Source organism: Terrapene carolina, unplaced genomic scaffold (genome assembly GCF_002925995.2).
Source record: "Terrapene carolina triunguis isolate 2854851 unplaced genomic scaffold, T_m_triunguis-2.0 Scaffold148, whole genome shotgun sequence".
Classification (NCBI taxonomy): domain Eukaryota; kingdom Metazoa; phylum Chordata; order Testudines; family Emydidae; genus Terrapene; species Terrapene triunguis.
The window spans coordinates 649,461-664,381 of NW_020664499.1; the positions used below are offsets into that span (position 1 = coordinate 649,461).

At 42.3% G+C, this 14,921-nt stretch overlaps 1 protein-coding gene across 3 annotated transcripts in view; it reads left to right on the forward strand.

Moving 5' to 3' along the window:
• Nucleotides 1–14,921, forward strand: part of LOC112118556 (ras-GEF domain-containing family member 1A) — a 74,909-nt gene that overhangs the window by 44,256 nt on the left and 15,732 nt on the right. For 2 of the 3 annotated variants that reach the window (XM_024216921.2, XM_024216920.2), the window contains exons 3-4: nucleotides 4,466–4,594; nucleotides 13,425–13,562. In XM_024216921.2, the coding sequence (XP_024072689.1) occupies nucleotides 4,466–4,594; nucleotides 13,425–13,562 (267 nt within the window). The remainder of the gene's footprint in view (nucleotides 1–4,465; nucleotides 4,595–13,424; nucleotides 13,563–14,921) is intronic. The other variant, XM_026653783.1, reaches the window with a different exon arrangement.

Below are 14,921 nucleotides of genomic sequence, written 5' to 3' on the forward strand. Positions count from 1 at the left end.
CCCAGTATCCTTCCCTAAACCGGATGGGGAAAAAATACTGTATTTTTCCATTCTGGTTTCAAGCAACACAAGACTTCTCTGTCATGTTGGCAGAGGTCAGCAGGAGGGAGAGGAGAGGCGAGATAAGGGCCTATGTTTGTGTGCTGCTCCTGGGAGGCTTGTTTGTGTACAGAGGCTTCTCTGGTGCATAGAAGAATGTGTGCTCATGAGACAGTAGTGTTCTGGAAGTTAGGAATGGAATGTACTGGTCTGTAATCCTCATGCCCAAGCAAGAGAAAGTTTCAAGCAACTATTTCACAAATAAGAAGTTCCAGATCAAGCAGCAAGAGCACAAGGAAAATATTTCCTCAAGAAGACATCAGTACATTCTTGGGCCATAAAGTAACAGTTGCCTCTTTAGTCTTGCTCTCTCTCTTTGTCCTTTTTATAGTTTAGGACGTCTCTTAGCAACAACTTTAGGAACTAAAGAAATCTGCTTCCTTTTTTTCTTGTAAAGCACAGACCCCTTTTGTGTCAGCTTAAGTTGTTCTAAAGTGCCGAGAGGAATTTTCCTCATCTTCTTCCAAATACCTGTCAGCATTGGGGCATAACTTTCAACCTCACCATTTAAGGACGCATTTTTTAAATCATTCTTTGTCAAACCAGCTAGCTACATAGCTGAATTTCCTGGTCCAAGCCATCTTAATCAAAAAAAGAGGGAGCACCTATGAGACAGCGTGTGTGTTTGTGTGTTAAATAAAGCTGGTTCAAAGCAACAGCTTTTTCCCCTCAAGAGGCCTCCAATTTAAATCCTGGTTTATGGCTCACACACAAACTAAAAAAGATTAGGTGATCTCATCTAAGCTCCCAGTACACTGGTTTCCACTTTTTAGGGCAATTGTGTCTGTTTAGCAGACTGAGGAGTCTGATCCAACTGCCATTCAAGTCAATGGGAGTGGGATCACCTAGTAAGGGCTTTAAAGCTGAGGTATGCTTCACTGGTCAGTGTCATGGTTTACACTGGTGTGGACCATCTCCACTGGATATGTGAACTAGCACAGCTGTAACAATCACCAAAATCCCCCACGTAGACAGGGCCTAAGACATCTGTACCAGATAGTGAGTATGTATGTACTGGGGGCAGGGGGGGACTCATTTCATTTGTTCAACCTAGACTCAACACACAATGGAATAGGATGAGGTGGGCAGTGACCAGACCTTACCCTAGAGGCTCATTATTCAAATAGAGAGACATACACCAGGTTTGCACTCATTACTCACCTGGATTTCCTCCTGATTTTACACTTGTGTAAATTACAGCAGAATCAGATCAAGAAGCCTGGACAAATGGGGCCAGATTCCTAGCTGGTGTACGCTGGCATCTCTCTACTGACAGAAATGCAACTATTCCATTTTACACCAGTTGTGAATCTGGTCCCAGTAAATTAAATACTGGGCAAAACCAATGCCATGGGGGATTTTGTTCCTATCAAAAAACAGGCAGCCCAAACTCTGGAGAAGGCCTGGATTGGCACTGTGTGGCTATTGCTAGTTAGAAATGAGATATACATTGCCTGCGCTATTTCTGGCTGTACGAGTTCTGCACTTTTGTGAGCACTGTTTTAACACAAACCACCAAAAAAAAAAAAAAAGACCACAAGAGCCCTGATCATTTGGATTTAGTCCCAGCCTACAGCAGGACTTTAAAGAACTGGTATTCTGAGTATGGTTATCTCGGATTCACTCTGGATAAACAGTATCCCACAGCACACAAACTTTCAGGAAGAGACCTAGACTAGAATTAGTGTGCAAGGCTAAAATATATCTTGCCACAAAGAATGTGGCCTAGCTTATCAGAGCGAAGGTCATTGATAGGACAGTGCAGCTTATATTTCAGCTATCTTCTACTAACCTAGTAAAGGCAGTTTTCCTGACAGTCTCAACAGTATTCCCTCCTCCCCTCGCAGAAAAGTGCATTTGTGGAAAACCCAGGGGACTTGGAGAGACAAACCTTTCACACCTCTTTTCTAGTTATTCACAGAATGGGAGGTGAGGGAGTGTCAAAGCAAGAAGGACTTGACCCATTTCCAGAAGAAGAATTTATACACAGTCCAATTACAAGTATAAGAGCTGCACCCAAGTGCTAAAGTCTCTCCTCAACTACACCAGGGTGTGCCCATTGCCGTAAGTCAGAGGGAGCATATATGTGAGTGCAGAATTTGGCTGTAAGGGGGGAAAACAACAGGAATAGAAGTGAACTATGCATGGCTTATAACACACCACAACAGTACTTTCACATGTTACTATTTTGAGTTGGCACTCTGAAGTTTATTTCTCAAATGCAGCGCTGCTGCCTGTTGCATTTGCTAGGCCTATAGTGTATGGAATGTGAGAAGACAGATCTGAGACATTGGCCTGTAACTCTGTTGAGTCTCCTTTCCTATTTGTGGGACAAGGTTGGGGTTCATTCCAACTTCAAATTATCTCAAAAATATAGAGCACCCACTGCCAAAGAATTATGCTTATACATTTTCATCACAGATTGGCAGCAGAGTAATAACCATTTCCAGGCGCATGTGAAGGAATCATGTGCAACTTCCATAATTCATTGCAAATAAGAAAAGTTCTTGAGCAAAATGCCAAACCAAGAATGGCCTGTAAACTATCCTGAACTGCAATATGTCAGAAATGTTATAACCAGCCTACTCTCACACCAGGAAGAGTATCCAGTCGCCTGAGCTAACTTCCATCTGAGCCTGATCACAGGACACAGCTGCCCATGGGTATCGACAGAGCTTTTCTGTATTACAGCAGTTAAGCATTAGACCCCAAATCTCCAGATTTAGCCAGCTGTGTCTCCCTTACTTCCTTAGTCCATCCATAGTGGATACAGACCTTTAAAAGTTCATTCTGGTCCTACAGATATTACTGATACTAGTGAAACTCTCAATTCAAAGCATAGGAGCATCACCAAAACCAGATCTCTAAAACCAGAATGAACTATTAAAACGCACCCTTTGTAATTTAGCTCTGTTCTCCTTCCTCAACAGGGGATAGAAGCGGTTCTGTAACTGATGGTATTCAGTCTACAATTCTCTCATTCCCAAGAAACAGTCATTTTCTGTTCAATTTTTTCATAAAAGCTTCCTTTTCTCTTTTGCTTCAGAGGGATTTGCTCTGCTACAAATGTTATAACACTGTGCATAATGGACATCATGAAACTAAATGTCTGTATTAACAGCCTATTTGCCTGTAATTAGAGAGAAAAATCATCTTTTCTTTGGATTGATAAAGAGACCATCATGATTTAAAATGTGAGTGTTTTTGAAGAAAATAGACAAGGTCATCTGATTGTCTAGTGGACAGCTAATACAACAGAGGCCACATTTTTGACTATCTGCCTTAAATTTGCTGGGGACTCAGTTCACTTGTGCAATCCCACAGACATGTGTGCGTGTGTAAATTAGTCAGTTATGTACCTGCCTGATTTCAGCATGCCAGTTCCAGTTTCTGTAAACCTGATGCAAAATTAACACGAAACATTGCAAATTTGGTCATTTACGTGCTCAAGTTTAAGCAGTTGAGAACAGTTTTCCAATTCCAAATTGCACAAAGTCAAGAATTCTAAAGAGTAACAGCAAAGGCAACCTAGACTGTGCTGCTTAATAAACTGGGAGATGTTATCAGTCCTCATGAGGTTACATTTGAATGTGCTTGTAGAGAAGCCAAGTCACAAATGAAACTTTTGCATTAGGAGTTCAGAAAAACAAATGGGACAAATGTTACCCTGTGTCACTTGAACATATATTCACCTTGAATCAATGGAGCTGCCTGGCTGTAACTCAGAACAGAATCTGACCCAGCTTGTGTAAGTACACATTGAGGTCCTAATCCTAATGATAATAATAATGCTTACCACTGATCTAGTGCTATAAAAGTTCAAAGGGATCTGAATTGGGCCTCAAGGAAGCAAAGAGTTTTACTGGCTTAAAACTGAAATATTGTCATATGAGTGCAAACTGAACCCAAGCCTGTAACATTGATTGTGGGAAAGAGCATGGAAAGGAAAAACACACATGAAACAAAAACACTGCTGTGGTTTGGAACTAACTTGCAATAGGTTTTGGGCAGTCAAATAAAAACAATTGCTCTTAAAGAAACAAAGCAGCATAAATAACAGTGTTCAAGATGGGGTGCTAGCATCCTTGGACAGATGTCGTTCGTCTTTTTGGTGAAGGACAACTACCTAGGCATATTTAGTTTGGTATCTTGACGTGACAAATAGTTTGGGAATCTGAAAAAAATAGCTCTATTAACAGCTTCTGAAACAGTGTGTATTTCTTCCTATTGTTACCAGTAAAGCTAGGAAGGGGCATTGATCCCTGGGGAAGGTGATATGCAGAAAGCTTAACCTAGGGAAAGCTCCATCTGTTGTTCTGCTCAAGTTTCTCACTTGTTTCCCCCTCCCCACCCATCTTTCTTGCAGAGGACTTACATCTTCACTTTCCTACTGAGCTCCCGAGTCTTCATCCACCCACACGAGCTCCTGGCAAAAGTGGGGCAGATCTGCATTAAGCAGAAGCAGCAGCTTGAGATTGGGTCTGAGGCAGAAAAGGTAAATGAACAGTTTGTTTCTGTATTGAACTAAGCTATTGTGCATTTTATTTTCCATTCTTTTTTAAGCTAAAAGTGCGTAGAACATACTCTGACAGATGTATTTCACTAAAGACTTTCATACTTAAGCCTCTTTCCCTGAAACACTGTTAATTCTTGGCTAATCATAGAACCTCGATATCCATTAGCTCATTGGGCTGAGGCCCTTCGATCACTTGGGGGTACATTGTGGCTTCTTTTTCCAATGGGAGGTATTGAATATTAAAATGCAATAGGCTTTTAAACCCCTTTGAAAAACTGTATATAGCATAGAGGGTGCACTGTTCTGGGTCATGGACTTCAGTTTACCATTAGGCAAATTCTACAGTCCTTAACTCCTACTAGTCACCCACTGACTTCAGTTTCAATGAGCAGGTAACACTAGTGCAGGGGTCAGCAACGTTTGGCACGCGGCTCGCCAGGGTAAGCACCCTGGCTGGCCGGGGCAGTTTTATTTACCTGCTGACGCGGCAGGTTCGGCCGATCGCGGCCCCCACTGGCCGCGGCTTACCGTCCCAGGCCAATGGGTGCGGCGGGAAGCCGCGGCCAGCACATCGCTCGCCCGCGCCGCTTCTCGTCGCCCCCATTGGCCCGGGACGGCAAACCGCGGCCAGTGGGGGCCGCGATCGGCCGAACCTGCCGCGTCAGCAGGTAAATAAAACTGGCCCGGCCCGCCAGGGTGCTTACCCTGGCGAGCCACGTGCCAAACGTTGCCGACCCCTGCACTAGTGAATACTGGTGAGAGGTAGCAAGCAAGCAGGTTGAGGTTCCAATGCGGATCCAGAAGTTTGACATCTTTCAATTTATCCCAACTTTCTCTCTCTCCCCACCCCCCCAACCCACGATGGCTATAACAGAAATCTCACAAGAACAAGCTTTTCTGAACCTCCATTCCATTTTTTCAAAAATTTCCTAACTTCCCACCATTGCCAAGCTGGTTCTGTTCCATTAGTGTTTCTTTAGCAGTAGGTGTTGGCACAGTCAGTCAGAACTGTAGGAAACAAAACTTGATTCACAGAAGAGAACAATGCTGAAGGGGCTTCTACTCTTTGTCTGGCAGCATTCCTGAGCCACCAAATTTCACCACGACTACTCCCAAAGCTGACCATCTTACTCCAGCTCCCCTAATCATACTGCGGTATACCAACGTTGGGAGGGCTAGCTTAACCATCAGAGGAGTGAAGTTCTGGAACAGCCTTCCAAGGGGAGTAGTAGGGGCAAAAAGATCTAACCGGCTTCAAGAATGAGCTTGATAAGTTAATGGAGGGGATGGTATTATGAGACGTAGCTGATCTGTGACTGCTAGTAGCAAATATCCCCAATAGCTGATGAGACACTAGAGTTTTGAGTTACTTCAGATAATTCTTTCCCAAGTGTCTGGCAGTTGGGTCTTGCTGAAATGCTCAGAGTCTAACTAGTCATCATATTTTGGGGGCAGGAAGGAATTTTCAGATTGGCAGAGACCCTGGGGGCAGGGGGGTTCACCTTTCTTTGCAGCATGGGGCATGGGTCACTTGCAGGTTTAAACTAGTGTAAATGGTGAAGTCTCTGTAACTAAGTCTTGAAATCTGGGGCACTAGAACTGGGGAGGCCAGGGGGTCATGGTCCCATCACTTTTCACTGGCTGTAAGGATGAGTGATGGGGGGGTGGGGCATTGGGGGAAGGGGCAGCATGGGGGCAAGACCATGGTTTGGGCACCAGTGCCCCCCCACCCCCCAGCATTTTTAGGGAGCTTCCATTGCTCCTGCATTAAATCGTGATTTGAGGACTTCTAACTGAGCCAGAGGTTAGGGGTGTATTACAGGTGTGGGTGACTGAGGTTCTGTGGCCTGCAATGTGAAGTAGGTCAGACTAGATGATCATGATGGTCCCTTCTAGCCTTAAAATCTATGAGAAAGGCTGCTGCTGGTGTTTTAAGCAGTAAGTCAATTAGACTCTCTGAGCAAGTATAGCGGATATGATGCTTAAAATGGTGGCCCATATATATACTGGGGCTTCCAATTTTGCTATCACTGGAGGAATGTCTTCTCTTGGTACTTCAGGTTGAAACTGGGATGTACTGAAGGGCACAGAAATGGGGCCATATTAATAGATATTTTCAAAGCTCTAAATGACTAGGTTCAGTTCAGGTTCTGGGCAATGGTCTGAGACAATTCTTTTATAACAGGTCCCAGTTCAGCAAGGAACTTGGGCACATATATAACTAAGCATTTGAATAGTCTCATTGTTTAAGCACTTTGCTGAATCAGACCCTCAACAATTTAAGCCATCCCTATATACAAGAGTGAAATTCACTGCTATGAATAATTAAGCTTTCAAAATTCACATATGGACTATTTAAGGTTTATGGATAATAAGAGTACAAGATGATGCTCTTCTTTGCAGACATCTATGTAGTTCAGTGCATTCATATCAGAAGACACCAGCAAATAAGCACTAAGCCAAATGTATTGGTAACTTAAATGACAATGTATGTTATACATAGAGTGCAAGTAATATAACCTGTGCAATTTAGGCATTCAATGGGTATGCAAAACAAGTGTAGCTTACATACTGAGATGATGTAGCAGGAAAATCAACTAGCAGGAAGGTGTAAAATAGAGCAGTTCACTTTCTGAACACCCACGCTCGCAGACCTTGTGTTGATAAGTTGGAAACAGGCATCAAGGAAAATCAGTTAACAGCGAGGTGTGAAAATGAAAGTTTTTGGAAAGCTACTTTGCACCCTCCTGTAAGTTGCTTTTTTTGCTATGGCCCCAACCTTTTCTTCCCCCTCAGTGTAAATTGCACTTGTTTTCCATGCCCAGTGAATACTAAATTAATGCAAGTTACACCACTGCACTTCTTCCAGCCCCAATGTAAATTTGGCCTACAGACTTCCACTGGTATTGCATCTGCATTCACCAGGGATGAATTTGGCCCCATTAGCATTTGCAAATGATTTGCTCCGTTTGGCTGCAAAGTAGGAATGTAAAAACTCATTCCATGTGCATCATAGAACTTCTAAACTGAAGTCACTGTATGCACACCCAATCATAACTCATTAGGGTATCATTGGCCAAAATCCGTTCCATCAGCATCTACTAATTAAGTGCTATAGCACCAGAAAATAGCTGGCACAAAAAGTTACAACAGATCTGATCACTTTCTGATTAGAGATTTGCATAAACAAATTATAAAATAAAGGGCTAGCTGACTTGTTGTCTGGGTGGCGTATGAGCTGAAACACTGGCAGGGGACCAGGCTTTGAAGTTATGCACCACGGTGCTTATCATTCCTACATTTTTGACGTCTCTGCCTAGTAGCACAGAAAAAGGGGAAAGTCTGTCAAGATGTAAGTGGTAGATTGAAAGGCAAACACTCTGCGCTATCTTCAAGCTCGCTGGCTAATTTTAAAGAGCGACAGTCTGGTAGGTTTTAAGACATCAGGTGTAATATGTCAGTCACTTATTAACTCTGTCAATAAAGAACAAATAACTTTCCAATGAGATATAGACAAGACCAAGAGTGATTGACCCAGAGAAAGAGCAGCAGTACAATACTGCCTGCGGATAAAATCAGCTGTTGAAACATATTGGTAAAAATATTGCCTCAAAGGACAGCTTTGGTTTTTAACTACTAGTTAACTTGGAAAGTCACCAACTTCTATTATGGTCTGTGATTTTTTTTTTTATTAAATGCAGTAAGCTTTATATATCCAGAGTGGCTAAAAGCCCCAAACAGGGACTAGAGGCCCATTGTAACAGGTGCTGTACAAGCATAGTAATGAAACAGTCTCCGGCCCTAAATAGCTTAACCAATCTAATTTGTTTTAAAATTTGCACTGAAATGTTAAATAGTAGCTTGATTATGAAATAGATTTGATCCATCTAGCCACATATTTCATTGTAAATACTGCTTTTTTAAAAGGAAATAAAGGGAGTAAATTCAGTGCTCAAGAAAGCAAGGGACGGATAATGGTGACACACTGAACATTCACATCACTTCAGATTTCAAACATTGTCCTCCTATGGGGCCTATCCAAAACCCATAGTAAGTAGAAATACCCCATTGACTTCAAAGGGCTTTGGATCAAGCCCTTCATAGAGAAGACAAAAGTCAATAGCTAGACAGTACCAAGAAATTACTACTTGCTAGCTCCAAAAGGAGACCAAGAGCTAGAGGTGGTATTTTGTTATGGGGAAACAACTCTACAGTAATGTTCTTATCGTATGTATTACTACCTTGCAAGCATATTAACAGAGCAGATCAATATTTAGAAAAACGTGTGTGTTTCTATCTAATGCATATACGTAAAATATTTCAGTGTTGTAGCCATGTTGATCCTAGGATATTGGAGAGACAAGGTGGGTGAGGTAATGTCTTTTATTGGCCCAACTTCTGTTGGTGAGAGAGACAAGCTTTCGAGCTACACTGAGCTCTAAGCCCATCTCTTTCATCAATGGAAGTTGATCCACTAAAATATATTATCTCTCTAAAATATTTCACTCATTTGATTGATACTATGGCCCAGTTCCTCATCTAGTGTAAATCAGTGTAGTTCTCCTGGAAGTTAGTTCACCAGCTGAGAAGGGGCCCTTAGCCCTGATCTACACTGGGGGAAGGGGGGGATCAATCTAAGTTACGCAACTTCAGCTACGTGAATAATGTCACTGAAGTCCACTTACTTAGATAGACTTACCGTGGTGTCTTCACCATGGTGAGTCGACTGCTGCTACTCCCCTGTCGACTCCGCCTGCGCCTCTCGCCAAGCTGGAGTACAATAGTCGACGGGAGAGCACTCGAGGGTCGATTTATCATGTCTAGACTAGACGCGATAAATCGATACCCGCTGGATTGATCGCTGCCCATCGATCTGGCGGGTAGTGCAGACATACCCTTAGAGACATTTGCATTCTTCTTAAAGAAGATTGTGAATTTAATACTTAAACCCAGGATGGATAACAGTGCTGAACTGTGAGCCAGGTATAGCATAGAAGCAACACAAGCTCTGCCAGTTAAACTGTGCTGATCACTAGCACCCCTGCTATTCTAGCCGAGTGACAAGGAGAGGGAATGTCGCTCATCCCCAGTTGTGTGGTACAGGACACCGAGGGTCAGGAGTTGGGCTGTTGGCAGTGCTATGTTTGGAGTGTTATGTTTAACAACCATGAGCCATGCATTAGTTAACACTCAAAAGAGAGAAATGAGGATATCTGGAGAGAAAAAATGTTGCTACCATTGTATGCTCCAACAGAATGTGATGGAATAAGAACTTTTCAGAGACAGCCAGGAGAAATTATACATATTGCAGGGATCTCTCCCCCAAGGTGCATGTGCAGGGTCAGATTTTCAAAGATATTTAGGTGTCTAGCTCTCATTGATATCAGTTGGCGTTAGGCATCTAAATACCTTTTAAAAATCTGGCCCACAATGCTTAGCACAATAGGGTCCCGATCTCAATGGGGTGGCAGCGCATTACCATAATACGACTACTACTACGGATATTAAAAATACTGCAAATCTTATTCTCTCTCTTGAACAGGGATGTAAAGGGACAGGAATAGGGAAGTAAAGCTATCAAAAGAGTAGGCAGGTACATTTCTTGTATGCATAACAAACACGCATGCCAGTTGCTGCCCCCCACGGAATTACTAGCCCAAATTTTCTGATTTTTATCTAGCATCACAGATGTGTGCATCATCACAAACCCATCACACAGCACTGAGTTTTATCAGCATGAACATGAAACAGGAATCTAGCATTTTTCTGGGCTGATGATTTTCAGTGTTGCATTCAGAAAGAACATCTTGTTTTCATCAGGCAGTGAAAGCAACTGATAAGCTTTGTCACACTTGTATTCTTGCTGGGTAATGTAGCTTGTCTTGCATTAGATTCCTAGCTTTGAACAGTGAGGAAAACAAATTCTGACAGCCTGTGTGTGGGGGTGCATGCATAGTGAACAAACATACACCCCAAAATAAATACATCATTCTAAATCGATGCTAATATGCAGCAGACCATTATAGCTGTGAGGATGAATTTGAATTTTCCCCAAATTCAAAATCAAGAAGGTACAGTCAAGATAATCATCATTAAAATAAGCCTGGTGGAAAAAACAGATAGTGGAGCTGTGCCTATTTACACCAGTTGAGGATTTGCCCCACCAGCTCGCTACACTGATTTACGCCACTCAACACTTTAACAGTGGACCAAATTAATTCGTGCTACACAGGGAGATATAAAATTGCATACCCCAGAGGCAAAAGGTGATTGAAATTGAAGGACAGGCAGTAATCCTGCTGCTGCCCTGCCTCATTATTTTACTGAGTGGGTGTGGGAGGAGCTTGAATTTACAGCAGGGGATCCACAGGAACTACGCTGGCAGAGGTTGCAGTAAGGATGAGCTGAATCAGTGCTACCCCAAGTATTCAATTACACACCCACTTTTTTAGCTACCCACCTCCAGCAAAGAGCACATCTGCCGTTTTGCTAACTCTATCTCCTCTCCTAGTAGACTTTCGACTGCCAGGACTGTATGCCACCGTTTGTACTAAAAAAAAAAAAACCATGGACAGGATTTAATCCAGTCATTTGTAAAGCACCTCCCCCTTCCCACACACCTAAACATTTGGGTTTATGTAGGGACATTACATGTGTCATTCAGTGACAGAGCTGGGATGTCAATCATGCATTCTGGCAGCTGGAGTTTTCAGGGAGAGAAGGTAAAGGTTTCAGTAAGGGCTGGACACCAAATTTGGTGGGGCGGGGAGGAAAACCTGGAGTTGCTACCCATTTCTCAAAAAGAGGTCTGCATTCAGAGAACTTCCTCCAGATGCTGTTTAGAGTACAAGGGTGAGTTTTAGATGGGATTCCATCCATCTCTCCCCAGCAAGACCAACAGAATTCCAATGGGATTAAAATGCAACTAGAAACAGCATACAGTTAACATTTCTGTATAAGCCAGTAGCACTTCCCTACCCTGTACAATCCTTTTAGTGGCTCATTTCTGAAGGGTTCAAACTCTGCGTGGTTTTATTTTAAAATTCAGAGAAGCTATTGTTAATTCTCCCACTGATTACACTTGAGTGAGCTGTTAGAAGTCATAAAAACAAGAGGCTTATTTAACAAAAGTGTCTCAGAGAGGGGATTTTGCTCATCTCACTGAGCATGCTGTTGGGGGGGGAGGGGAGAGCAGGAATTCCAGTCAGGTTCTCACAAAACATCCTCTTTTCCAACCCATTTGTTTCTTCTACTGACACTTGAACCTGCTAGCTGACTTGCTGTAAATTCCAGGAGGTGGGAGGGGGAAATCACAGAGGGAAGTACCCTAACCAGTGCTGAGGAGGAACTGCACTTTGCATAGTGGAACTTTTTCAGTGACTCAGCTGGGATGGTAAACAAAAGAGAAAACTTCCTCTTTATTTTCTTAGAACTAAGCTTCTTTTAGAACCAAATGAGTCTCTTAACCAAAGTTAAATATAAACAAGACTAAAATTAGAAAGTCTTCCTTCTCACAGTCAAAAGTCAAATTCCACCCTGATTTATGCCATATACCCACACTGATTTATGCTGATTTGGGGGGGGGGGAGGTGTACAGGATATATGCTGGCAGAATTTGACCCTCCTAGGAAATAGTGAACGAAATCATTTCCCAGTCTTACGACTACCGAGCAGACCCTCAGTAATTCACTCCATACTTGCTGTCTTCCTAGTTGTGTGCGCCTTGACCATGGTCCATAATGTTGCCTGGTTTGTTAAATGGGATTTGCCATGTCCTGTGCAATGAGGCAGTTGCTTGCCAAGAGTGCTGTTCAAGATGCTGTGTCCTGTGCAGAATCAGCGAGAACACGTGCACTCTACTGAGGCTCTGCTGAAGCACTACCCTCAGTTTGTTCTCTTTTATGGACAGTACAAAACTGCCCATATAAAAAGTCATCTTCCCAATTAACTCAGCTTGGTCAAATTGCAGAGTGATCATTGACTGGGGGGGGGGGGGGGGTGTTTATTAAAACTCTCTCCAAACCCCTTACAACCACATCCCTTTGAATTTACCAGTACAATCCTCTTTCACCACCAAAGCTGGATTAATTAGCATCCAAATCAGATCCACATGATGGAACAGCCTCAGTGCATTACACTAGAGAATTCACTTGTCAGGTGACAGAGGTGAAGAGCTAACTCCTTTCTCTGAGGGCTTTTGGAGCAAGAGCCAACATTTTATTATCAAAGTCCCTTTTGATTTAGATGTAATGCAAAGTACATACAACCTCTTTTGTAGCATTTATTTATTTGATTGGTTATTTCAAACAAAGCACAATCTGGGGGTCCTGATTAAAAAAATTCTACAGAAGGAAAACATTCTTTATGAGCGCTTCACTGGAAAGATGCTTGGTTATGACACTGCAGCTGTGTACATTTCAATTAAGAAATTAAGATATTGATCTAGTCCTCAGTTGGTGTAAGTCAGCCACATAACATTGACTTCAGTTGAACAAAACACTTGTACAATACCATCATCTCCCTAGCTATTTATGACTAGCCTTAAAATATCTTCAAAGCTTTTGGTTTAGAAATAAAAGCTAGCCAGTTTCAATGGCGCTGGGCTAATTTACATCAGTTGAGGAGCTCTCTGTGTAATTTCATCAACACAACTGAATACATATTTTAGTAAATGCACACACCTGCTACTGATTGAATTATTTTTGATTGTGGCTCAGGATGTGCACTTTCCTCCATCAAGCATTCACTCACCTTCACAGCAATAAGAGGTCCGTGGGTCAGTAATCAACCCATCTCTACTCCTCTCTAGGCAAAGCTAAAATCCTTTGCTGCCAAGATCATTCAGCTCCTGAAAGAATGGACAGAAACATTCCCCTATGACTTCCAGGATGAGAAATCCATGAAGGAGCTGAAGGAGATTGCTCACAGGATCACACAATGCGATGAGGTAAGGGGGAAAATAAACTGTATTCCTAGGTTTCTCTTCCACATATGGTTATCTTAGTATTTTCTCCCCACCATTGCTGTGCACCTCCTAACCAGGTTAGAATAGCAGCTGCTGAGCTGTCAGAGCAACCATTGGATATGGGTTAGGAGGCGAACTTAGGAAAAACTGGGTGTGTATCGCCGAGTCCCAGGGGGAGATAACACAGCACCTGCTGATGGTATAGGAGGAGAGAGGAGGAAGAAAGAAAGCGGATTGTAAGGTAGAATACAATTCCAACACACAGTATAGTTTATTTTATGCATCCCACTCAGTGCCTGATCCACATGGACTGTAACTTTCAAAAGAACCTTTAATGCTAGCTATAAAAGCATTTGCTTTAGTCCTCGATGCCTCGGGACCAATCCCCAATGAGAACTATGACAACAGCTGTAACAAGAGTATCACGTAGCTCGGTAATACTAACACAAAGAAAGATCTTTAAGCTGGCGTCTACCTATTCAACGCTGGTCTAACTACAAATCTGAACTGTTGTGAGCTTTCATGTCTAGTAAGACAGGAGAAAACTTCCTCCAAATTTGGTAGATCCAGAGTGGCTAAAACTAGCAATGGAGAATCCTATTGTGAAACAGTTAGGAAGCTCGCGTGACAAAGGAAGTCACTACAAAACTGGAGTCAGAAAGAGGGACGGGGCAGTGGGGAGTATGAGGGGACGACTATATTGAAGAAATTGAAGGTTAAAAAAAAAGTAACATGAATAGATCATAAGAATTAAAGTGAAAAAAATGTTTTCTAATGTTTTGGATCCATTTAAAGACTAGCCTCCCTAGCTTTTTATGACAACAGGATTATGTATGTGCTTTGTTTGATTTAGGAGAAGGATGAAGAGCAACAGGTTTAACAGCATTGTAAGAGGCAGCAATAAGTCATTATACAATTAGCTGCTACAGCTGTTGTCAAAAGGAAGTACGCCAGTTCATTGAGTCAGCAGTATTGTTTACCAGCATGCTACTAAGAAAATGTCAGTGTCCTAATAGGTGAAAAAGAGGTAGGATTACAATAGCCCTTCTGCTGTCTTTATAAACAGGAAAAAAAGTAGTTGGCAGGGATCCTGCCATAAAAAGGTGATACATTTTTAAACGTTTTCCACTTTGATATAGCAAGTTCAAACTTTTAGCCGTTGTGATAGGAGCATTTCAAATCTCTATTATTGGGAACAAGAGGAAATGCTCTAGCTTTATATACAAGAATAAATTGCCAGTTGGGAGAAAAATCACTGGCTTTATGGAATTGCTCAGTGCACCGGTTGCTGAGGTTTCATGTGATGTTGTTTATTATGGTATCGTAGCATTCATCCTTTTA